This window comes from Ornithorhynchus anatinus, chromosome 6 (assembly GCF_004115215.2).
Source record: "Ornithorhynchus anatinus isolate Pmale09 chromosome 6, mOrnAna1.pri.v4, whole genome shotgun sequence".
Classification (NCBI taxonomy): domain Eukaryota; kingdom Metazoa; phylum Chordata; class Mammalia; order Monotremata; family Ornithorhynchidae; genus Ornithorhynchus; species Ornithorhynchus anatinus.
This window is the reverse complement of record NC_041733.1, coordinates 13,424,914-13,450,272: the sequence shown is the minus strand read 5'-3', so window position 1 is coordinate 13,450,272 and position 25,359 is coordinate 13,424,914. Positions and strand designations below refer to the sequence as shown.

Below are 25,359 nucleotides of genomic sequence, written 5' to 3'. Positions count from 1 at the left end.
CCTGTTATGTTGAATTATTCCTGGATTCACTGTGGGTTGAATTTCAATTCTACTCTCTCAGTCTTTCCCTTCTTACGTGCCTGGCTCCAGCCGATGCTTTTTATGTTCATGAATATAAAACGCTCATGGCCATAGGGAGATGGGTGCGAGAATTCCTTCCTATTTTCTTCTTTATCCAGACTCCCAATAGATGGTGTTTCAGAGCCCTGCAGTTTGTCCAGTGGGAGGAGTGCTGCGTGGCTCGGTGGAAAGAGCCCGGAATTGGGAGGCAGAGGTCATGAGTTCGAATTCCAGCTCCGCCACTTGTCAGCTGTGTGACAGTGGGCAAGTCTCTTAACTTCTCTGTGCCTCAGTTACCTCATCTGTAAATTGGGGATTAACTGTGAGCCTCACGTGGGGCAACCTGATTACCCTGTATCTACCCCGGTGCTTAGAACAGTCCTTGGCGCATAGTAAGCACTTAACGGATACCAACATTATTATTATTATGGAATTCAGGAGATCCGGATTCTCATCCCGATTCTGCCTTTAGCCGGTTTATGTGGTGATCCTGGGCAAGTCACTTGACTTCTCCGTGCCTCATTTTCCTCATCTGTAAAATGGGAATAAAGACCGTGAACCCCATGTGGATAGGGACTGTGCCCACTCCGATTATCTTGTATCTATCCCACCACTTAGTACAGTGCCTTGCACACAGTACGTGTTTAGCAAATACCACAATAAGACCAAATACCACAGTAAGACCACACGTGCATTTTGCAGTGATGAGTGTCTCTGTCTACCTCCTTGCATTTTGCACTCCTTGTCCTAGTGGAAACATGCCTGGCAGGATGAGAAGTTATGGGGTGTGAGTGGTCCTGCCTATTCACCATTATCAATTCTTCAATGTTGTTAGGTGGCCTAGTGGGAAGAGTGCAGGTCGAGGTCACACAGGCTCTGCTGCTTGCCTGCTGTGTGGTGTGACCTTGGTCAAGTCACTTAACTGCTCTGGGCTTCAGTGTCCTCATCTGTCACGTGGGTATTCAGTATCTGTCCTCTCTCCTATTTAGACTGTGTGCTCCATGTGGTTCAGGGATTGTGTCTGGCCTGATTACCTTGCATCTACCACAGCATTTAGTACGGTGCTTAAGTTACAGTTAGCACTTAGTATGGCAATTTATTATTATTATTAGGATCTCAGTCCTAAGGCTTTCCAGATAGGAGACTCTATCAGATAGGAAGAGTTCAGCTCTGCCCTGTAGCTTGATCAAGCCATCGCTTTCAAAATATGGGCGGGGGTGAAAAGGAGGTGTACTTGACATAGGTAAGCATCTTTCAGAGGATAAATGACTTGCCTTTATGAACAAGCTTTTTAAGAGAATAGGGTGTCCATTTCACAGTTTTCTTCTATCACCCCAAGGGGAAGGAGCCATATTGGATTTATTAACAGGTTTTACAAAATGTTTGGGTAAACACCCGAAACAGGCTCAAAAGGAGTTGATCTCCTATTTGGAAAAGATTGTACTCATGTTAACACTAGGGTTTTAGGGCTGACATGACTGAACCTTCTGTATATAAGGGATGCTAATGTGGGTCATAGATTTTTCCGCCTGCCAGCAATATGGGGTTATGTCATAGCTGGATCTTAGTATTCCTGGGCCTGTAGCAACTCTATATTTCAAAAGATTGCCTCTTTCTTTGTTCAAGTTGCTTTCCTCACATGGGATAAGGGAAGCAGTCCTCTCCCCCAATAAAGTATAATAATAATGGTATTTGTTAAGCGCTTACTATGTGCAAAGCACTATTCTAAGCGCTGGGGGGATACAAGGTGAACAGGTTGTCCCACATGGGGTTCACAGTCTTCATCCCTATTTTATAGATGTGGTAACTGAGGCACAGAGAAGTTAAGCGACTTGCCCAAAGTCACACAGCTGACAAGTGGTGGAGTTAGGATTAGAACCCATGACCTCTGCCTCCCAAGCCCGTGCTCTTTCCATTGAGCCACGCTGCTTCTCTATGTGTGACAGGGATAATTTGTTTTAGGGTCATGCTGCTCGAAAGAGGAACCTAAAGGGAAGATGGGAATTTTAGCAGGCTTTTCTACACTGAAATACAATTTGGAGTGAAAGGGAATGAAACCCTCTAGGATTTAATTAAATATTCCTGGTTTGCATAGCACCTGACCAGGATTTGCTATTAACCTGATGCACTTAAAAACAACTGGAGGGAAGCTTGGCCAACATTAACAACTGAAGAATGGCTAGGTCTCTGGCTTAAATTCTCACTGTTCATCCTTATGAATAATCTCTTTTCCTTCCTCTCTTGTGGCTACGATGCCTTCAAAGTTGCAAAGTTTAAATCTACAATGCTGTGAAACTTAGGTGCTCTTCTAAGCATTTGCATGGAATTTCATCCCAATTTGAGTCTTGGACAGCAACTTTTAACTGAGTAAAGGAAGCTTAAGGGCTAAGAGTCAGGAGTCTCTGTAATCTGTACTTTTGTTAAGTCTTTATTATGTATTAAGTGCTGGATAGCTACAAGATAATCCTAACTGTTCCACATAGGGGTCATAGCCTAAGTAGGAGGGAAGGCAGATATTGAGGAAACTGAGGTACAGAGGCATTATAAGTGACTTGCCCAAGGTCACCCAGAAGACAAGTGGCAGAGCCACCATTAGAACCCTGATCTCCTGACTTGTAGCCTGAGCTTTTTCCATTAGGCTACACTGCTCTAGACCCAGCTCCAACTGCTGGATTAAAAACAGCTTAGCTGACGAGCCCCAACCGACAATGATTCTTACTACAGGGAGTTCTGCTGAAGGAAAGACAACCGCATATACTGAATTTGCAGCATCCTAGTAATAGAAGTGCTTAGATACCAGCCCTACAGCTCAAATCTCCACCCAGATTTTCCTCAGCCAGGAAAAGTTGGGCAAGGTAAAGCAGCTCTGTGAACAATTATGTGGGCAAATTGGACATGCTCCCGGCTAACTTCGGGAGACGGGGTCTAGTTCTGAGGATGATGCATCTGACCTGATTCAAGTACTTAGTACAGTGCCCTGTACACAGTAAGTACTCAACAAATACAATCGTCCTGATTATCTTAGTATAGTACTTGATATAGAATACACTTAACATATCACAGTTATGATTATGCAGGATCCAGGAGGCAAAGGACAGAATCATGATTGGTCTGAGCTTTAATGAAGGGACACCTATGTCACATGTCCTGATTACCTTGTATCTCTCCCAGGCCTAAATACAGTGCTTGACATAGTACACATTTAACCAATACCATAGTTGTCATTAAGCAGGATCCAGGAGGAGAAGGGTAGAATCATGATTGTTCTGAGCTTTACTAAAAAGGGACACTTCTGTCAGTTGTCCTGATTTTCTTGTATCTACCTCAGAATTTAGTACAGTGCTTGACACAGGTGCTTAATGAATACTATGATTATTATTATACAGGAACCAGGAGGCAAAGGGTAGAATTACGACCACTCTGAGCTTTAATAAAATGACACCCGCATCAGACCAAAGGACTGGGAGTGCATCTTGTCTTCCTCTGTCTTCATTGCCAGAGCTCAGATCTGCAACCTCTATCAGGATCCTCCTGCCAAACCTTGATTCTCCTCAGACAATAGCCTGCAAGAAATGGAGGAAGTGATAGAATTTGGACAGTAGCTAGAAACCTTTAATGGTTTTCCTCTAGTGCTCCCATCCGCTTTCACTTTGCATCCTCAATGTAGATGGAGAGAGAAGTGGAAATAGAAACTGTGGAAATTCCCTCAACCAAAAGGAGTAGAATGTAACCAGCTGAATTTCTGTTTCACTCATCAGGTGAGGTTGATCTAGTTCCAGCTGAAACTTGTTGATTTGAATCTGGACTAAAACTGAGTCAACCTAATCTCAAAGTTGGTGAGAAGACTGGGCATTTTGAAAGGGTTGGGGTTCCTCTCCTGCATGCTTTGGGATACTCTTTTTGTTGTCCCTCTCCCAACTTGGTGAGATGGCAAGACTGGAACTAACCCATGGATCCGTCAGCACAACGTGTCACTTGGTTGGGGGGAAACTAAGGCTGAACAGGATTGAGCTGAATTCATTTTCCCCACTGTAGACTGCAAGCTTCTTGTGGAGAGGGATTGGATCTAATAATAATAATTAATAACCATGGTATTTGTTAAGCGCTTATCATGTGCCAAGCACTGTTCTAAGGACTGGGAGAGATGCAAGATAATCAGGTTATCCCATGTGGGGCTCACAGTCTTAATCCCCATTTTACAGATGAGGTAACTGAGGTACGGAGAAGTTAAGCGGCTTGCCCAAGGTCACACAGCAGACATGTGGCGGAGACATGGGGGAGCCCACATCCTCTGACTCCCAAGCCCGTGCTCTTTCCAATAAGCCATGCTGCTTCTCAGCTAACTACTAACTCTAATGTATTGTACTTTTCCAAACACTTAGTACAGTGCTCTGCACGTGATTGGCTCTGTTTTTGTTTTTTGGCTTCCCATGAGGCAAACAATAGGAAGGAGTTACACAAACAAGTGGCTTGTGTTGTCTTGAGTGGGTGGGTTATCCAAGTCAACCACTCCAGAAAGGAGCATGGCCTAGTGGGTAGAGCAAGGGCCTGGGAGTCAGCAGATCTGGGCTCTAATCCCAGTTCCACCACTTGTCTGCTGGGTGACCTAGGGCAAGTTGTTTAACTTTCCTCTGCCTCAGTTTCCTCACCTGTAAAATGAGGGTTCAATAGCTGTCCTCCCTCCTACTGTGAGCCCCATGACGGACAGGTAATGTGTCCAACCTAATTATCTCATATCTCCCCCAGTGTTTAGTACAGTGCTTGACATTCAGTAAGCTTTTGCCAGATACCATAAAGAGGAAAGTCAGGCCAAAGAATATCAGAAGTATGATTCTGATTAATTCCTGGTGGTGAAAAGAGAGTGGGATGAGCCAAGGTGGAAATAATGGCAGCCTCGATGTCAAGGACGGATGTCAGTAGCAGGGTTATTCATGATGACTAGATCTGGAGTTGTGAACCCCTCCTCCCACTGCATGACTTACACCCAGAATATCTGGCCACCCAGAGAGGCGCTGCTGCTGATGCACTCAAAACTAGGTTGCTTCAGTGGAAAATAAAATGTTTATTAATATTATCATTACAAAACAATCTGAAAAAAGAAAAACTAAGCATACATATCTTTTAGTGCAAAAATATAAATATTTTAGAAAGCTTAGTGACTTGCCTATTGTGCTTTACGTGTTACGTTCTTTTTAGTGCAGAACATATCCATATTTTAATATCTACTAGCGTGAATGTACAACTGAAATTGGCCTTTCGGGAGTTCAGCCTTTCAATTTTTCTCCAGAGTGAGCTAAATCCTCCCTTTCCCTCCCCACCGCTGAACCAAAGTGCCTAAAGAGCCCACCAATTTTAGGACCAGAAAAACATACATCTGTTTTATATGCATACACCGTAGCCCCTGTAAAGCCAAAACATCTATTATGTTTTTCTCCCCAGCCAGATATGGGGGTTGCAGATGGAATCTGCCATAGAGACCACATTGGCCTTCCTGACTAGAAAAGCATTTCCAGGAAAAGTTAAATTGGGAGGGTGACTGCATTCATGGGCTTCCCTCCAGAAAAGCTTGCAACAGCTCCAAATGGTGAGGAAAGAAGCAGTCATTGGCCTGGTTTCAAGATGAACACCCAACCCGGGACCAAAACCTCCCCCTGAAGAACGATTGCAGTTGATGCCCCTTAGCCATGTTGCAAATCCTCCCTTCTCAGAGCTCCGTAACTTGGCTGCAACTTCTTAGTCTTCCCAGCAAGATACGTTTACCAGTCTGCTGGATACATGCCAATTTGCCCAGCAATTGAATGGAGTTACAGGGCTGGGTTCTCATCTCTGTGACTCTCCGGGAAGCCCCCAGGCTCCTCGCACTGAAGAATGCTCCAGAGCCAGCTCAGACGGGCCACTAAAGGTTCCCATGGTTTCCTTGGCCAAGTCTCCCATCACAGTTTACCAAGTCATCTGGGTGATTCGAGCCGAAAAGCCATTTTAGTTTGAGTTTTAGTGGATAATTTGCTAAGTAGCCATGAACTAGACTATCTTTTCAAAATCTGTCTTCCAGTCTTCAAATTCTACTACTCCAAAGTACCCCAAAATAGCCATCCCTGATGTATGAAAAAAACCAAAACAACATAAGCTGGTTATGGGCAGGGAACTTGTCCACCAACTCTTTTGTATTTTACCCTCCTAAGTGCTTAATACAGTGCTCTGCACACAGTAAGTGCTCAATAAATACGATTGATTGATCATACCCTGTAAGCAAAGAAGTGGAAAGAACTATAAAATTTAAAGTCTTGGCCTTTTGGGTTCCAATTTGTGGGTTTGGGTTTTCCCCATCATAAACCACATTCCAAATGGACCACGAGCTTCCAGGTCTGTGACCCTTCAAGCCTTGAAGCCACACCATTTCTCCAGGCAAGCCAACTCACTCAGTATCCTTCAATCTCAACTTCCAAGGTCATCATCCACTCTTTTCACTGTGGCCTTTAGGGTTCGACTGCAAATCACTTCAAATGGGGAAACGGCTCTGCAGAGGAGAGTGGCCTACCAGAAAGAGGGTGGGCATGAGAGTCAGAGGACCTGGGTTCTCATCCCGACTCTGCCATACACCTGCTGTGTGACTTGAGCTAGTCACTTCACTTCTCTTGTCGCCAGTTTCCTCATCTGGAAAATGGGAATTCGATACCAGTAATTTCCTTCCCTTTTAGACAGCAAGTCAGGCACAGGGACCGTGCCCAACTTGATGATCTCGAATCTACTCCAGTGCTTAGTACAGTGCTTGGCACATAGTAAGCACTTAACACACTCCACGGTGATGAGGATGATGATGAAACAGCTTGAGACTTCCTCCTCTTAGAAGGTAAGCCCCAAGTGGGTCGGCAAGTACGTCTGATTAGTTTTCCTGAATTAACCCCACGCTTAGCACAGAACCTGGCACATAGGAAGCATTTAACAAATAACACAATTATTATTATTCCTCTTGACCTAAACCCTGGCTTCCTAGAATCCCGAGGAGAAGGGCTGGAGTACAAGACTCACTGTGACCACCGGAACTTGTATTCCTCCAGGTTTGCCACATCGAATGACTCGGGGATTAGAGAATAAGGCCAAGAAAGCTCTCCAAGCCACACTAAACTGAAGTGGAGCCAGCTTCACCGAGAGGATGGTAATTTATGCAATATTAAAGGGAAAATGGGCTCACCACAGGCCAGCTAAGCTGGGTGATGGGGCTTTGGAGGGTAAATGAATGCAAAACACAAACTTCCTTTACAAAGGAGTCTTTGTGAATGCAATGTTTCCCTTCCTTGAATGTCTCTAGTGAGCGACAAGGAAGACAGCGTACAGAAGAGAGCTTGGAGGGGAAGAGAAGGAGCTTCAAGGGGAAGAGGACTCCAGAAACACACAGTCTTTCATTCCTAGCTCATCTTCTTAGCAACACTGGCATACGTGCATTCAATCTCCTTGTCATCAGGACACGTGTGGGTGAACTCCTCCTGAGCATAGGCATTGTGGAGATAGCGCCAGACTCCTGAAAATTCGGCAGGGATGTCAAAATCACGATATTTCTTGGCCGCAACCTAGGGAGTCAGGAGGTAGAGACAAAGGTAAGAGACTTGGCAACCTGAAAAACTTTTACCCTGATGGTGACTGTTCTGTCACATGGCGTAACCAAGGAGCTATAAATAGTCTGTCTACCTAACTAAAGTAGATGATTACAAAATGGAGAGCTTTAAGGCAAACTGACAGCATCCTGCCTTTGTTTGAGAAGAAACAAGGCTTAGTGGAATGGGAACAGGACTGATAGATGCTTTGTGACCTAGTCGCTTGACTTCACTGTGCCTCAGTTTTCTCATCTTTAAAATGGAGATTAAATACGTGTTCTTCTTCCCCCTTAGTCTGAGGGTCCCATGTGGGACAGAGATGCTTAATCCAAATGTATTGCATATACCCCAGCTCTTAGCACATAGTAAGCGCTAACAAATACCACTATCATTATTATTGTCATGAATGAGTGGTGCAGGTGCATCATTTACCTTAATGATATTTAATTTGGGCAACAGGTTGCAGTCTGCTAATGTCAGATGATCCCCATCCAGGAACCTTCTTCTGGAAACCAAGACTTCATCTGCACTGTCCTGGTCAATTTCATCCAAAAGAGGGCTGTTTAGATAGTTGTCCAGGCGCTTAAACTCTCTCAGCAAAGCCTTTTCAAAATCTACATGAAGAGATGCAGGGTTAGTCCCAAAGGCTTTCACTTCTTTAAACTTTCATCCCAAAATACACTTTCTCCCTCTATCCCCCACCTCCCAAATCCTCATTCACACACCTCACTTCTCTACAAACTCACCACGGCTAAATCTGTAACTACTATTTCATTCTATGAGGATTCAATACCCGTTTTTCCTCCGCCTGTGACCGTAAGGCTCATGTGGAATGAAGATTCCATCTGATTTAATTATTTTGTATCTACTCCAGCACTGATTTTAATACTTGGCAAATACAAAGTGCTAACCAAATACAACAATCCAAAATCCTCTCCTGTTCTGGGTATAACTGAAAGTCCAAGTTATGTTGATAGTAGAGAGGCTTCTAGGATCGGATAGGTGTTATGTGTTATTGAAGAGCTATCATTGTAAGCTTCAAGCTTGGCTCCTTCCTGAATTTTCTGGGGTTCAATCACTAAGGGACTAGATTAACTCAGGTTTTGCAAACATGGGAGCTTGATTTATAGGCTTTGGTAGTGAGAACTCAAATTAGTTCTTAGTATTCTGAGTACTGGATTTAAGAGTATTGGATTGATGAGAAGTAGCATGGCCAAATGGAAAGACCCCAGGCCTGGGAGTTCGAGGACCTGAGTTCTAATCCCAACTCCTCCACTTGTCTGTTGTGTGACCTTGAACAAGTCACTTATATTCTCCCTGCCTAAATTACCTCATCTGAAAAATGGGGATTGAGACTGTGAACTCCATGTGGGACAAGGACTGTATCCAACCTGATTAGCTTGTATCCACCCCGGTACATAATACAGTTCCTGGCACATAATAAGTGTTCAACAAGTACCACTTAAGAAAAACAGAGAAGATTTCAAAGGAACAGCCATATCCAAAAATTGGAACTTGTTTATGCCACATTGGTTAATGCTGTGATGACTATTTTTACTTTCATTTGAGCCAGATTCCTTCTTTATTATGAATAATAAATAATCTGTCAAATGAGGATGAAGACTGTGAACCGCACATGGAACATGGACTGCGTCCAACCTGATTAGCTTGTGTCTACCCCAGCACTTATTACAATCCCTTGCAGATAGTAAGCACTTAAATACCATAAAAAATAATAATGCTAATAAAAATAATACCTTATTTTGGGGTATCGTTTTCATTTTCTTAAACCACTTTTTAATCAGTTTTTTTCATTTTCTCCTCACAATTTCCCCATAAGATACTTTGAGACTTAGTATCTCAAGTATTTAATACTTGATTGGGCAACTAATCTTTATCAATTGGATCTTAAGAGATACCATCTGGGTTCCTGTTTCCCGAGGACAAGTTACAATCAGCTGCCAATGATTACCAAGTTGATTGTGGAGCAGCTTCAACAAGTTTGTGGATTATCAAGGTCTTTTGCTTCTCTCCATCTTTGGATTATCAAGGTCTTTTGCTTCTCTCCATCTTTTCCACTGCCTGATTTTTCACCGTTTCCTTGCTCAATAACCCCTCGTTGAGGAAGATGACCAAGAAGAATGGTGAGTTGAAACTCAGTAGATGTGTTAGAAGCTCCAGTGTCCAATACGGTGAGAAATGAGGCTAAATTAGAGAAGCGGCATTGACTAATGGATAGAGCACAAGCTTGGGAGTCAGAAGGACCTGGATTCTAATCTTGACTCTGCTACTTGTCTGTTGTGTGATCTTGGGCAAGTCGCTTAACTTCTCTGTGCCTTGAACTTGCATCTACAGATTTACCTCATTTGTAAAATAGGGATTAAGACAGTGAGTCCCATGAGGGAAATGGATTGGGTCCAACTTGATTAGCTTCTATCTACCCCAGAGTTTAGAACAATACCTGGCACATAGCAAGCACCTAACAAATACCATAAAAGAAAAATAGATTTTTGGGTGGCAATAATCCATACTCTCCAGGACTTCTATCACCACAAATAATCGGTTGAAAATGATTCTTGAGCCCTGGAAGTCATTATCCCATTATCTCAGAGAAATGAGAGGCAACGTAGTCCAGTGGGAAGAGTGTGGGGCTAGGAGTTAAGTTACCCAGTTTTTCATTTCAACTCTGCCACTGGCTTGCTTTGTGTTACCTTAGGCCAATAACTAAAGCAGGCTGGGTCTCACTTTCCTCTGTAAAAATGGGAATGATAAAATCAGTCTCAAAGTATCTTATGGGGAAATTGTGAGGATAAAATGAAAAAAAACTGATTTAAAAGTGGTTTAAGAAAATGAAAACGGTACCCCAAAATAAAGTATTATTTTTATTAGCATTATTATTTTTTATGGTATTTAAGTGCTTACTATCTGCAAGGGATTGTAATAAGTGCTGGGGTAGACACAAGCTAATCAGGTTGGACGCAGTCCATGTTCCATGTGCGGTTCACAGTCTTCATCCTCATTTGACAGGTTATTTATTACTCATAATAAAGACTGGGGTAGAAAATACATCCACTCGTGGTGGAGGGGAGGGTGACTAGTAAGAGGGGTACCAGAAAACGAGACATGCGGAGGAAAGACTGTTTAGTTACTTCGGTGATCGCCAACCCAGAAAAGTAGAGGGAGATAGGAATGACTTACTCGGATTTGCCTCCTTCTGGGTGTTCTTGATGTAGGCTGAGAACTTGGCAAAGATGTCACTGCCCACGTCAAAGGACTCCTTGTATCTGGGACTCAGGTGTGGATATCTTAGGAAAAGGGAAATCATATAAGCAAAATAATTCATTTGCTCTAGCTGGTTGGCAGTCAGAGACGTGGATGACACCACATGCCCCAAATGCAGAGGCAGCTTTAAATAAATGAAATTTCTGCCAGACAACCACAACTCCTAAACCCTCTTTTCCTTTGCTTCCACTCCCTTCTGCGTCGCCTTGACTTGCTCCCTTTATTAACCCCCCCTCCCAGCCCCACAGCACTTATGTACATATCTGTAATTTTATTTATTTTTATTAATGTCTGTCTCCCCATCTAGACTGTATGCTCACTGTGGGCAGGGAATGTGTCCGTTTATTATTGTATTGTACTCTCCCAAGCACTTAGTACGGTGCTCAGCATAAAGTAAGCACTCGATAAATGTGGTTTATTGAATGAATGGATGGGCAGGGAATGTGTCTGTTATATTGTACTCTCCCAAGTGCTCAGTACAGTGCTCTACACACAGTAAGTGCTCAATAAATTCAATTGTCCGAGGGATAAACTGCTGTAGCTTCCACTGTACAGGTGGTAGGAACTGCACACAAGGTTTCGAGGTGCCCGCTAGCAGATCTGGCCCCAACCAGGTCCAGGATGATTTATTTAGGGCTTGAGGGATTATAGTGGGCTTGGAGAAGCAGTATTGCATAGTGGATAGAGCACAGGCCTTGGAGTCAGAAGGTCATGGATTCTAATCCAGGCTCTGCCACTTGTCTGCTATGTGACCTTGGGCAAGTCACTTCACTTCTCTGTGCTTCAGTTCCCTCATCTGTAAAATGGGGATTGAGACTGTGAGCCCCACATGGACCAGGGAGTGTGCCCAACCTGATTTACCTGTATCCATCCCAGTGCTTAGTACAGTGCCTGGCACATAGAAAGTGCTTAACAAATACAATAATAATAATAATTATTAAGGGGGTTCTCTCAATCAGGAATACTTATCAAGCCCTTACTGTGTGGGCAGAGCATTGTACTCAGCACTTGGGAGAGTACAAAACCATAGAATGGGGTAGACACAGTCCTGCCCACGAGAACCTCCAAACTGCAAACAATAGAATTGGCCTAGAGAGCCAGAAACCATCAGATTTCTGCCAGGCTACACATTTTAAACAGCGAGGCTTAGTGGATATAGCACAGGCCTGGGAGTCGGAAGGATCTAATACCGGTCCCGCCCCTTGTCTTCTGTGTGACCGTGGGCAAGTCACTTCATTTTCTGGGCCTCAGTTACTTCATCTATAAAATGGGGATTAAGATTGTGAGCCCCATGTGGGACAGGGATTGTGTCCAAACTGCTTAATTTGTATCTACCCCAGCACTTAGAACAGTGCGTGGCATGTGGTAAGTGCTTAACAAGTATATAGTAACTATTATGTTATGGATTATCCAAAGAAGGTGCCTCCTTTTTAATTACAATTATTATCACTGTATTTGTTAAGCACTTACTGTATGTCAAGCAGATCTGATGAGTGATTTTTCAGGGAACAGAGAATTACCACATGTCAGGAAGCATCATGCCTAGTGGAAAGAGCATGGGCCTGGGGGTCAGAGGCCCTGGGTTCTAATCCCAGCTCTGCCACTTGTCTGCCGTGTGACGTTGGGCATGTAACTTAGCTTCTTCATGCCTCAGCCTCCCCATCTGTAAAATGGGGATTAAATCCCTCTTCCTCCTACTCATGACTGACCTGATTATCTTGTATCTATCCCAGCGCTTAGTACAATACTTAGCATATAGTAAATATTTAACAAATACCATAATTAGCATTATTATACCCCATTTTCACCTGGGCACAACCAGGATTTGAAGGTATTTTTCCAGCATCAGGACGGAGTTCCAGTTTGGATGCTCAAACTGGGAGTCCAGCCATGGGGACTCCCTGTGGAGATTTGGGAGGCCCAGTGGATACCTTCACAGTCACTAACAACTTGGAACCAAAAGTGACCATCCTAATAGCCTTCAAAGGGCCTGAGTCCTCCAGTCAGTCAGTGGACTAGCGGATAGAGCACAGGCCTGGGAGTCAGAGGAGCTGGGTTCTAATCCCGGCTCTGCCACTTGTCAGACGTATGACCTTGGGCAAGTCACTTTGCTTCTCTGGATCTATTATCTCATCTGTAAAATGGGGTTTGAGACTGTGAGTCCCACATGGGACAGGGACTGTGTCCAATCTGGTCCAATTGGGGAAGCAGCGTGGCTCAGTGGAAAGAGCCTGGGCTTCGGAGTCAGGAGTCACGGGTTCGACTCCTGGCTCTGCCACTTGTCAGCTGTGTGACTGTGGGCAAGTCACAACTTCTCTGTGCCTCAGTTCCCTCATCTGTAAAATGGGGATTAACTGTGAGCCTCACGTGGGACGACCTGATTACCCTGTATCTATCCCAGCGCTTAGAACAGTTCTCGGCACATAGTAAGCGCTTAACAAATACCAACATTATTATTATTATTATTATTATCTGGTGTGCTTGTATCCACCCTGGCTCTTAGTACAGTGCTTGGCACATAGTAAGCGCTTAACAAATACCAACATTATTATTATTATTATTATTAATTGAGCATTTACTGTGTGCAGAGCACTGTACTAAGTGCTTTCTGTTCCTTTTGTGCCTCCTGTTTACTCCTGTAGCACATGAAAGTTGGCCATACAGATGAAGACTCAGCCCCTCCTTGGCCTTCCCCACTATCCTGGGTGGCTGGCTACACCCTCCTGTTTTTCCTAGATTAGCTAAACATGTCCAACTCCGTCCTTTAAGCTGAAGAAAATACGCCACTGTCTGATTTCTGTTTTCACTAGCTTCTTTTTGTCGCTCAAATGGCTGCTGCCAAGAGATAAATCTGGCTCAGTTTGACCAGGCCTGAATGAGGAGTCCTTTTAACTCTGGACTCAGAGTCCTTCACAGACCTCCCCGGCACCCCTCACAACAGGGACACTGAACCATCCATTTCCTCACTGCGCTATCTCTTAGATCCAACTGTTTCCTCACCGACCGGCTTTTTCGTGGATTAGAATGCAGCCAGGCTAAACCGTTCACCAATAAATCCTTCCTCTGACAAGAAGTTATCCATGATTGGTAAATAGGGAGATAAAATGCTGCCCTAACAAATCCCAAATCTGCATCTGGGATTAATCTGGAGCTGGATCCCACTCATTTTACAGGACAAGAAGTGTTACAAAAGAGCAATCAATAGTATCAATCAAAAGTTCAAGGAAAGGAAATCCCCTCGAAAAGAAGCTAATCCAGGAATATTTTAGAGTTTCCACAGGAATGATCAGAGGCTGGTAATACTGTGGGAAACAAAAGGCCAGCCCTCATGAATCAGTGATCTAGGATCAGCTTTTATACAAATTAAATCTCTTAGACAAGAGCATAAGTGGTGGCTAGGGTTTTCATAAACTCAAACAACAGGAAGTTAATGAATAAGACAATAAAGGCTGAAGCTGGAGCCAGGGGGAAGAGAGGGAGGACCCCCCACACACTTTTTTCTCCTTTCTCCTGATAAATCTCTCTCCATAACTCATCCCTCCACCATCCCCTACCTTCTCCATCCCAGATGAAGGAAAAAGTCAATAGGGCTTGGGCCAAAGATATTTAGAAATGAGTGGGGTAGTGTTTATGTCAAATATACCCTTTATTTTGCTTTCAGAAATCCAGTCTGTGGGATGAAATTTGCTCTTCCTTAATGTGCATGGTCCCTCTTGCACCTTCCCTCTCCCCTCAAGCGTTTTCTGATGCTGCTACTGATAATGCCATAGCCTTTGAGTCCCTTGAATTATTTAACAAATGAGATAATTAATGGAAGGACTTTGAAAAATTAAAGCTGGCAGGGGCTTAACTGAATAAAAGGGGATGAGGCTCAATTTAAATAGTCCTAAATTCTACTCCTTTGCCAGTGGACCTGACACCTGATATCACCAGCTGTGAAAAGGGTCTCAAAGAAGAGGCTAGCTGGACATTCATAATCTCCACCCAGTAGCTACTCTGAGAGGAGCTTAATTAGCTCAGGCACCTTTAGACCAAAATAAGCCAGATCAATTGCTTGCTAGCCTTAACAACAAAACCCCCCAAAACAAAAACTGATGAAAAAACAAACAAAAAAAAGGAGTTTACAGTCTGCAGGGGGAGACATCAAAATAGTGAATGGATAGGGAACCATCCTTGTCCAACAGTAAGATTCAGCTTTCCCCTCCCTTCCCAAGCCGAGTGGGCTGCTTTTCTCTGGACTAAGCACAGTCCTGGTCTCCCTGTGAAAGTACAGAGAGGCTTGCGGCACCATGGTTTAGAGAAGTTGCGTGTCCTAGTGGAAAGAGCATGGGCCTGAGAGTCAGAGGACCTGGGTTCTAATCCTGGCTCCGCCACGTGTCTCCTGTGTGACCTCTGGCAAGTCACTTAAGCTTCTCTGTGTTTCAGTTACCCAATCTGTAAAATGGAGGTTAAATCCTATCCCCTCCTACTTAGACTACGAGCCCCAAGAGGGACAGGGACTGGGTCCAAACTGATTAACTTCTATCTATCCCAGCGCTTAGAACAGTGTTTGTTACATAGTAAGCATTTAACAAGTACCATAATCATTATTATCATGGATGGAGTTGGCAATTCTGAATCTTGCCTTCCTGTATGCTATATTCTTGATTATTCTAAAGCAGCCTTTCAGCCACTTGAATTTCCCATATCTACTACCTTGGAGGAGCCAGTGTCTGTTCCAGGAACTCCTCAATTTTAATGAAGTCTGTTTTCAGTTCCTTGTTAAACACCAAGAAAGGAGGGTTGGTTCCTGGGGCTAATTCTTTCAACTCTTCCGGTTTCCTATAGGGATTGGAAAGAATGAATGATTAGGCACTAGTGCAGAGAAGTTCTTACCCACACCTCCTCACCAATTCCATGGCAGCCTTCAGTGCTCCTCCCTAGAATGATGAATTTAAAGGATAGTGTAGACAACTCTAGATTTTTCAGAGTGCAGATTTTCCACGGTGTGGATTATCCAAGTCTTTTGTTCCCCCTTCTCTGTCTCTGTCTTTCTCCTGCCCCTGACTATTCCTTGGTACTCCCATCGTAGGATGGGGAAAGGAGAATATAGTAGGCAACTCCAAATATTACTTTCCTGATTGTTCACTGCCCCAGTTAAAGCCTCGATGGAGTAGGAGATTAAAACCAATGTTTGAAATGAGCCGTTCTTCATCCATATTCACCCAGACACTTCTCTCCCAGATAATTAAAGATCAAATATATTATAAAGTGATGAGGGAAAAAAAAGACTGAATCTCCCTGAGCTACTATATTAGCCAGAAGGGGGGCTCGAGAGTACCAGTGCTTATCAGCAAAGAAAGCGACGAGAAATATAATTTGGCTTGGAGGTGAGTGGTGGTCCTTTCCCGAGGAGATAACAAAAGTAGAGACTCCTCCATCAACCCTGAAGACAGAGGCTACTGATCTTAGCCAATCCCAAAAGAAAACAAAGGAGACATCTCTGAGACCTGAGGAATTCCCAGCCCTCAGCATAAACGGTAACCCTACTTCTCTTACCTGGTCATGTCCACCGTGGTCACATTGAACTTAACCCCTTTGAGCCAGAGGACCATGAAGAGGCGTTGGCAAAAGGGACAATTCCCAATGCTCTCCCCGTCAATTCCAGCCTGCCAAGGGAAGGCAAGAAAACACTTAATAATATTCACCCCAAAAGAGGTCATCTAGTTACATAATGCTCACGATTAGTTGTTGCTGCAAAACAACAGCTGGACACAGATGCTGGTTCTCCCCGGATATTAGCTGCTAAAGGTCAGGGATGGAGGGTTAAAAAGAGGCTTATGGATTGTCCTTTAGTTCTAAAGAAGGGGTTATGACCGGTCCTTTGGAGGCATACTGAGTTTGAATTGGGTTTCCAAGTTTTCTTTCATCCTTGAAATGCACTCAGATTTCCCTCTTGAGTGATATTCCATTAAGGATGAAACCAGATACTTAGATAATAACTGTGGTGATTGTTAAGAGCTCGGTATGTGCCAAATATTGGGGTAAATCCAATACAATCAGATTAGAAACAGTTGCCGCCCTTCATGGGACTCACAGCAAAGAGGGAGGGAGGACAGATATTGAATCCCCATTTCACAGATGAGGAAACTGAAGCAAGACTTGCTCAAAGTCACACAGGGAGGGAAGTGGAAGAGTCAGGATTAAAACCCAGGTCTCATGATTCCCTGCCTGCACTTTCCATTAGGGCACACTGTTTCTCTGTCATCACTACCATTATCTAATTTTTTCTGAAGTCCCTTATACACCTAGTGTTTTTAACCTCAAGGATATTGCACTGCAGGGCAGGAAAGGAGGCCAGGCATGTTATACGGAGGAATAACCGATCCAAGGCTGAATGTAGACTTTGCGATTCTGACCAAGAATAGCATGGGGCTTGAGGAGTCTGAGGCCTCAGTTCGCTCCCCAGCTTCCTTTCTTCCCCAGTGCATTACACATTGTAGGCACGCTCCAAGCTCATTGATGCTGTGGTTCAGTACAGTTCAGAGAACAGGCACTAGAGAGAAACAGCATGGCCTTGTGGAAAGAGCACAGGCCTGTGACTCAGAGGACCTGGGTTCTAATTCCAGCTCCGCCACGTGTCTACTGTGTGCCCTTGGACAAGTCACGTCCCTTCTCTGTGTCTCAGTTGCCTTATCTGCAAAATGAGGATTCAATACCTGTTTTCCCTCCTACTTATATTGTGAGTTCCATGTGGAACCTGATTATCATCTATCTATGCCAATTCTTAATACCGTGCTTGGCGTATAGAAAGTGCTGGGAGAAGCAGTGTGGCTTAGTGGAAAGACCACACCCTGGGAGCTTTGCTACTTGTCTACTTTGCTACTTGTCTGCTGTGTGACCTTGGGCAAGTTGCTTAACTTCTCTGTGCCTTAGTTATCTCATCTTTAAAATGGGGATGAAGAAGGTGAGCCCTTTGTCAGACAGGGACTGTGACTAGCCTGATTTTCTTGAATCTAACCCAGCGTTTAGTATAACGTCTGGCATAAAGTGCTTAACAAATATTACAAAAAATAAAAACAAATGCCACTTTTACAGACACAACTGCAGCAACGTGATATGACTTACAGGCCCAGAAGATGTAGCTGGTTTAAAATCAAAATCCTTCAAATGATTTGAGGCTGCTGAACTGGCAGTGAGGCCCCCAAATCAATTAATCAAGCAGATTTATTGAGCACTTACTGTGTACAGAGCACTGTACTAAGTGTTTAGGAGAATACAACACAATACTACAGACATATTTCCAGCCTACAACGAGCTTACATTCTAGAGGAGGAGACATTAATATACATTATATATATATACACATATAGATATGCTATAAGTACATTATGGATGTGTAGAAAAGTGCTGTGGAGCAGGTGAGTGGGTGGTGAATAAGGGAGCAAGTCAGGGTGACACAGACTTGGTGGGAAAAGAGGAAAATGAGGGTTTAGTCAGGGAAGGCCTCTTGGAGAAGATGTACCTTCAATAAGACTTTGAAGGTGGGAAGAGTAATGGTCTGTCGGATATGAGGAGGGAGGGCATTCCAGGCCAGATGCAGGACGGGGGCTTGAGGTCGGTGGTGAGATAGACGAGATCGCAGTACAGTGAGTAGGTTGGCATTAGAGTCTGCTTGGTGACCTTAGTGGATGTTCCAGTGATGCAGACATGAGATACATAACCTAGCAAGATGCATCGGAGTAGTGGTGGGTAGTGGTGCCAAGTGGCGTATAGTTGGACCATTGCTGGGAAGGTACCGATCCCTGCCTGGGAGAAGCAGATCTGACTTTGGATCAAATGGGATTCATCTCACTCACCCTTCTATCGGGTCATCGTACCGGCAATCGGGAGGAACGTGTCAAAAACGGAATGGGAATCAGAACCCTGGAGAATGTAGCTTGATGGCAGACTGTCAGGAGCAAGTCTAGAAAGATAATGCTATGGGCCCTCATCTTGGCTCCATTCATATATATCTGTGTAAAACTGGATCTGTGCAAAATCAGTAATGGTATTTACGAGAGATTATTGTGGGCAGACTACTGTATTGGGCACTTGTGAGTGTACAATACAATAGATGAGGTAGAAATGATCCCTGCCCTTGAGGAGCTTACAATCTAATAGAAATGTTTTAATTTACTATCTAGTGGAAATACTTAATATCTTATATAACTGGGCTGGTTCCATCTAAAAAAGAGCAGGCTTAGGGGACAATAATTGCCTTTAAGGTAATTAAATGGTTGTATGATAAGTTGCTGGCCAGATATTCTCCACTTCCACTGAAGATCAAAAGGAAGTAGGCTGAAATTAGATCAGGAGAGACTTTGGTCAAAAGCAAGTAGAATCTTAACCGTCAAGGTGATAAAACAGGTTATTCTGGAGACTCCATCTCTGGAGATCATTGAGTAAATAATAGACAATCCTCCTTCTTGGATGATTTATTCATTCTCCTACCTAGAGACTGGGCCAGATGATCTCTTGGGGCTTCTAGTTCTGACTCCAAGGTTTAAAGATAGCAGAAACAAGATCACTTACTGAAGTGGCCAGGTACTCTACAACCTAATCAATCTGGATGGGAGGGCAGAAAGACCTGATGGGGTTCAGGTTCTGGGAACCCCCAGATGAGGACTGGAAGCCTGAGCCTTCAATAGGTCATTACCATTTTAACCTCAGTTTGTCTGTGGGAGTCTGTGGGAGTGAAAGTTATTGGCTTTGTGGAGGTTATGAGTGTGATGAAAGGGAGACAGGAGACTAATGAGGGGAGCAAGAGGAAACAGGAAATCCTTAAAAGGAGCAGAGTTCTCCCTGGACTAACCCCTAACCACTGAAATTGGGCTACTTTGGGTTACAGCTCAAAGCAGCTCTGTGAAAAGGGCAGAGTAAAGACTATGGGATATATCTGTATATACTTTAATATATTTTATAATTTAGATCTATAAATTATATATTATGAATTATTCATTTATATTAATGTGGTATTCATTAAGTACTTACTATCAGGCACTGTAATAATGTCTGTCTCCCTCTCTAGACTGTAAGCTCATTGTTGGCAGGGAATGTGTCTGCCAACTCTGTTGAATTGTACTCTCCCGGGTACTTAGTACAGGGCTTTGAACATAGTGAGTGCTCAATAAATACAATTGATGCTGATGATGCTGATGATATCCACCTCAACCAAACAGAGGATTCAACCCCAGGCTACAGGGAACCCTTCAGTGAGCTCGGGTTAAGATCAGACACAAAGTACTTCCAGACATTCTGATGTATTCTCCAATCCCCTCTTCCCCGCCATTAGTGAGAGCGGAACTAGGCAAGGGGGCAATAAATTATCCCTATTTCACAGATGGAAAAACTGAGGCTCTGAGGGTCAAGCAAATTGCTTCAAGCACAGATCCTCTGTCTCCCAGTGTTTTGGGAGGTTTTTTGATAGTATTTCATTCAATTGTATTTATTGACCGCTTACTGTGTGCAGAGCACGCTTGCATTTGTTACAATACTTACTATGTGCCAGGCACTGTACTAAGCACGGGGGTAGATACAACTTAACCAGATTGGACACAGTCCATGTCCTACACGGGGCTCACAGTGTTTATCCCCATTTTACAAAATTAGCGAACTGAAGCATTGAGAAATGATGTGTTGCTAGAAGCTATTACCGTGGAATAGAAGAGGGACAGTAGCCTTCTGCCCCACCTCTTTACTCACACTGAATTTGTTTCATTTCCCATTTCCCAAGAGGTGGGCTGCACTTTCAAAAGGAAGGTCCTTTTTCTCACTGCCTTTTTTGGAGACTCTATCTTTAGGAGAGTAATTTCTCAAGGAGGGAAGGGAGACCCAGGGACGGAGAGTGGTACATTCAGCACTGAGGTAAGTGGGTGGAAACTGAGGGATGGAGAATGGAATTTGATAACAGGAAGGGAGGCTCCTTTCTAGCAGGAGGAAAAGCTGCAGAGGGTGGGGAGGGTAAGGGGAAACGCAGTCAAGTTTCCAGGAAGACGGCCGTTTTGTTTTTTCTCCCCCCACTCACGGGCATGCTCACTTAAAGAGACACCACACAAATTTTGGGCCTGTGATTTTTCCAGTCTCATGAGTCACCTCCTAAGTGTGAGTCAATGAGAGCTTCCTTAGGGATGAAATAGTCTCTTTCCCCTCAGTCTTGGCTGGAGGTTTTGGTCCCCATAGCAATAACTTTAAAAAATAAATTCAAAATTTCAAAACAATGGACCCCTCCTGCTTCAAATCAGGAACCAGAGAAACAGCCAAGTTCTCCATACAAACAGCCACCTGTGGAGAGCTCCTCTTAGGAAACAAGTTGCTTGCTTACAATTACCATAATAATTCACAGTGTTCTCACTGAAAGTTTGACCCCACAAAGAGGCAGAGAAATGAGTAACAAACATCAAACCTCATTGCCCTGGTGGGGCAATGCTCCGATAAACCCACGGACTCTTGCCCACCCTCAGCTTCTTCCTGGCATGATAGACCAGGGCTCACCAAGGGCAGGGAGCTATGTACCACCTCCGGTGGCAGAAAGCAAACTTCCCTCTCTATAGTGTGTGCAGCAATTCCATTAACACAAGCTCTGGAAATCACTGCTGTAAGAAGTACAAAAGCCAAACAGAACACTTGAGTCCACTCAATTGAAGGCAGGTGAGCGCTTGAGATTGGGTGGCGAGAAAGAGAGAGGCTGAGTGGAGAGTGGAAGAGGTTAGGTAAAGAACAGTGAAGAGATGAAGAATGTGAAAAGGGTGGAAGGGGATAGGTTTATGAGAGGCTAAATTTGGCTTATTATAGACCACACTTCTTGCCTGCCGGTTAGTCGATCAGTAGTATCCATTGAGTGCCTACTCTGTGCGGAGCACTGAACTAAGTGTTCAGGTGAGTTCAAAACAGTTGGTAGGACATGTACCCTTTCTTCCAGATGCTTTCACTCCAGTGGCAAAGAGATGGGCATGATCTAGAGAATTCAGTTCCCAAACACTTGGAATTGCCCAGGTAGATTGAGAGGGGGAAAAAAAATTGATTTTTTGCCTGAATGATCTGATTTGATGGCTTCCCCAGCTCTAGTCTGCCACGTAAATACCAACTCTACTTCACTCTGTACTTGGCAGACTGGCAGAAGCTTCCACTTTGAAGTCTGCCTCTCCCAGTCCTTGGCCACTCTCTTCTCAGTGAATGTTTTCTTCTTAAAAAAAAAAAAGATCATGAAAATGCTCTGATGAAACTCTGGAAAATTCTTGCAAGGTCCAGCCCATGGAAAACAGTTCAAAAGGTCTGGATCTAGCTATTTTTATCAGAAAGTCCCTACTCCTTAAAGTGTTGAGTTGGCACGCCCAAGACACAATGCATTAACCCCCAGTGGCCTGGAGGGATAAATCAATCATATTTATTGAGTACTTACTGTGTTCAGAGCACAGTATTAAGCACTTGGAAGAGTGCAATGTAATAGAGTTGGTAAACACATTCCCTGCCTACAATGAGCTTACGGTCTAGAGGACTGTGAAGGATCCCTCTACCTGCTCCTCTCCTGAATTTCTGAGAAATGGAAGGAGTCTATCGGGGAATCCTAGAGATTCAATTTCTGCTTAAAAGTCATCTGGAGACCCAAGGCAAGGCCCAACATGTAGATCAAATGGCTGGGAGAGGAGTACAGTATTTTGCATACAGTAAGCGCTCAATAAATACACCTGAATGTTTTCTTATGCTCTTCCGAAAGAATACACTGGGCCAGTTGTGCCATCCCTGAGAAAGCATCCGTGCAGTCACGGCATAGTGGATAGAGCATGGGCCTGGGAGTCAGAAGGCTATGGGTTCTAATCCTGGCTCCACCACATGTGTGCTGTGTGACTTGGGGCAAGTTACTTCTTTTCTCTGTGCCTCACTTACCTCAACTGTAAAATGGGGATTGAGACTGTTAGGACCCAAGTGGGAGAAGGACTGTGCCCAGCTCGATTTGCTCGTATTCAGCCCAGCGGTCAGTTCAGTACTTGGCACTTAGTAAGCACTTAAATACCATTATCTTTATTATTGTTTCCACCTCCCCTTTGCCCAAAGATGAGCAATTACAAAAGAATGTAGGATTTTGTGAATATCAACTGTTTATGTTCAGGATTGGTAAAGATCTCGTTGGCAAAGTCCACGTAAGTTGCTACGAAAGTACCCTTAACAGGAAGGAACACGTAAACGTAGGGAGATATTTTTGAACTTTGGGTTGCACATCTATATATATGTTTGATTTTGCATATAACGTTTGTGCTCGGTGTGACCATTAATTTAAAAATACTAAGCTCTGTCATCATCTCCATGTGGTTTCTTAGGGTTTTACTTCTTAAAATCAATACCCCGAAAGAGGAAGTAGGGTTCTAAAAAAGATAGTCCCTGCAGCTGTGAAATTTCCCCATTCTAACTCCTGCTGTTTTATCCCTGAGATCCCAGGGCTCCCCAGCCCAGTAACTCTAGCACCGGGGAAAACTTTAGACCTGGGGGATCTCAGCAGGTCTGATTTCTCTGGGATGAGGAAAGTGTAGGGCAGGGAGGCTTAAAGTCCCGTCCCCTAGGTGTGGCTCTCTTCAAAGCCTTCCTGAAGACACATCTCCCCCAAGAGGCCTCCCTTCCTCTTCTCCCACTCCCTTCTGCCTCTCCCTGACTCGCTCCCTTTATTCATCTCACTCCCAGTCCCACACCACATAGGTACATATCTGTAATTCATTTATATTAATGTCTATCTCCCTCTCTAGACTGCAAGATGGTCGTGGGCAGGGAACGTATCTGTTTATTGTTATAGTGTACTCTCCCAAGCGCTTAGTAAACACTCACTAAATATGACTGACAGACTCCCTGCCTACAATTGCCTTGCTGACCTTACCTGAAAATGCCAAATCCACAGGAATTCCCCAGAGCTTAAAGAAGGGAAAACTTTAGGGGGGGAATTCTCTCAGTCCTCTCCCACCCAGACTCCTTGTAAGCTGCTAGGCAATAGTGGCTAAAATCAGATCCACCGGACTATCCCCATGCCAGTGCAGAGGACTGGAATATGTACTCTCCCAGGCATCTGTGCTCTACACCACAGTAAGCGCTCAGTAGATACCACTGAGTGGCAAACTCACCTTCACGAAAAGCTCAATTTCTGGTTCCCTCTGGGAGCTGGATCTCAGGTCTGCCATCTTTTCTTCTCAGCTCACAGTGCTCAGCAGTTCCACCAACTCCAAAGTCTCTCCGTCTGCTGCCACTAGAGCTCCAGAGGCCTTTGCCTAAGAAACAGGTAGTGCCTTAGGGAGCAGGAAGCGGCCCTGTAAAGGAAAGAGTCACTTTAATCCAGATGCCTGGCAGGCTGAACTCCAGTTGCTTGAGAGCAGTTCTTTTTGGAGTGTTTTTTTTTTTCCCCTCTCGACTTTAAATTTTGAATCAAGGAGGAGCAAAAGGGGTGTGAGCAATGACCTACTGGAAGAGAGGGAGGGGGAGTTTCCAGTGAGACCTCAGAGCCATGACTCAGCACCAGTCTATCAGAGAACACACACGAGGTCCTGCTTCCATATATCGAGCAGACCAGATGCTATCCTGGAAGCTCTCTGAGCCCGGGCTTCTGTCCCAGAAAAAGAGCCTCCCATTCTGTTCCTGTAACCTGACAGCAGCTTAAAGTGTCCTTACAGGAAATTGACTGGAAATGCCTTGGGCTTCATCTTTGAGGAGGTCACTTATCTAATTATCCTGCCCAGAAGGAAAAAGCTTGAAAAAAGTTTCCCTACCCCTCCTCAACCTTCCCTACCCAAATATATTCTTTTTTTTTTTCCTGGAGGTCAATGTTCAGAAACAGATTTACCAAAGGAAGAGACACCCATGTGATATACACAAAGGCAGGGTTGTGTTGCTTAATAGAGAGAGTCTGGGCCTGGGTATCAGAAGGAATTGGGGCCTAATTGTGGCTCTGCTACTTGTCTGCTGTGTGACTGCTGGGCAAATCACTTTACTTCTCTGTGCCTCAGCTACCTCATCTGTAAAATGGGGATTAAGGCTGTGAGCCCCATGAGGGACACGGATTGGGTCTAACCTGATTAACCTGTATCTACACCAACACCAACAATGCCTAGCCACATAGTAAACACTTCACAAATATCTATTTGTATATATATATATATAAAAAACACTTGAAAATTTCCCCTCATTATGGACACCAAGCATAATTATGTGAAAGGAGTTTACTTTTATTTTTTTTAGCCAGCTTTGCAGACTGCCACACGTTTTGGCCAAGTCCCGCTCAGAGGCAGGATAGACTAAATGACCCTCAAAGTCCTTTCTGCAGTCTGTGATTCCACAAGCTACTGGCTCTCCATGGCCTTGCTCATCCTATTTAAACCCTAAAAGGTGGATCCGAGTTCAGGAAACTCCCAGTTTAGGCAGTCAAATCAGT

General features: G+C 44.1%; 1 protein-coding gene across 1 annotated transcript; it reads right to left on the bottom strand.

Moving 5' to 3' along the window:
• Positions 1-7,312: 7,312 nt before the first annotated feature.
• CLIC2 (chloride intracellular channel 2) lies at positions 7,313-24,356 on the bottom strand. Its single transcript, XM_001512716.5, has 6 exons — positions 24,059-24,356; positions 16,473-16,582; positions 15,630-15,755; positions 10,851-10,957; positions 8,085-8,266; positions 7,313-7,628 (listed from the first exon to the last, which is right to left on the bottom strand). Exons 1-6 carry the CDS (start codon positions 24,113-24,115, stop codon positions 7,467-7,469), a joined length of 744 nt encoding a protein of 247 aa, XP_001512766.1. The 5' UTR covers positions 24,116-24,356; the 3' UTR covers positions 7,313-7,466.
• Between the last annotated feature and the right edge of the window lie 1,003 nt (positions 24,357-25,359).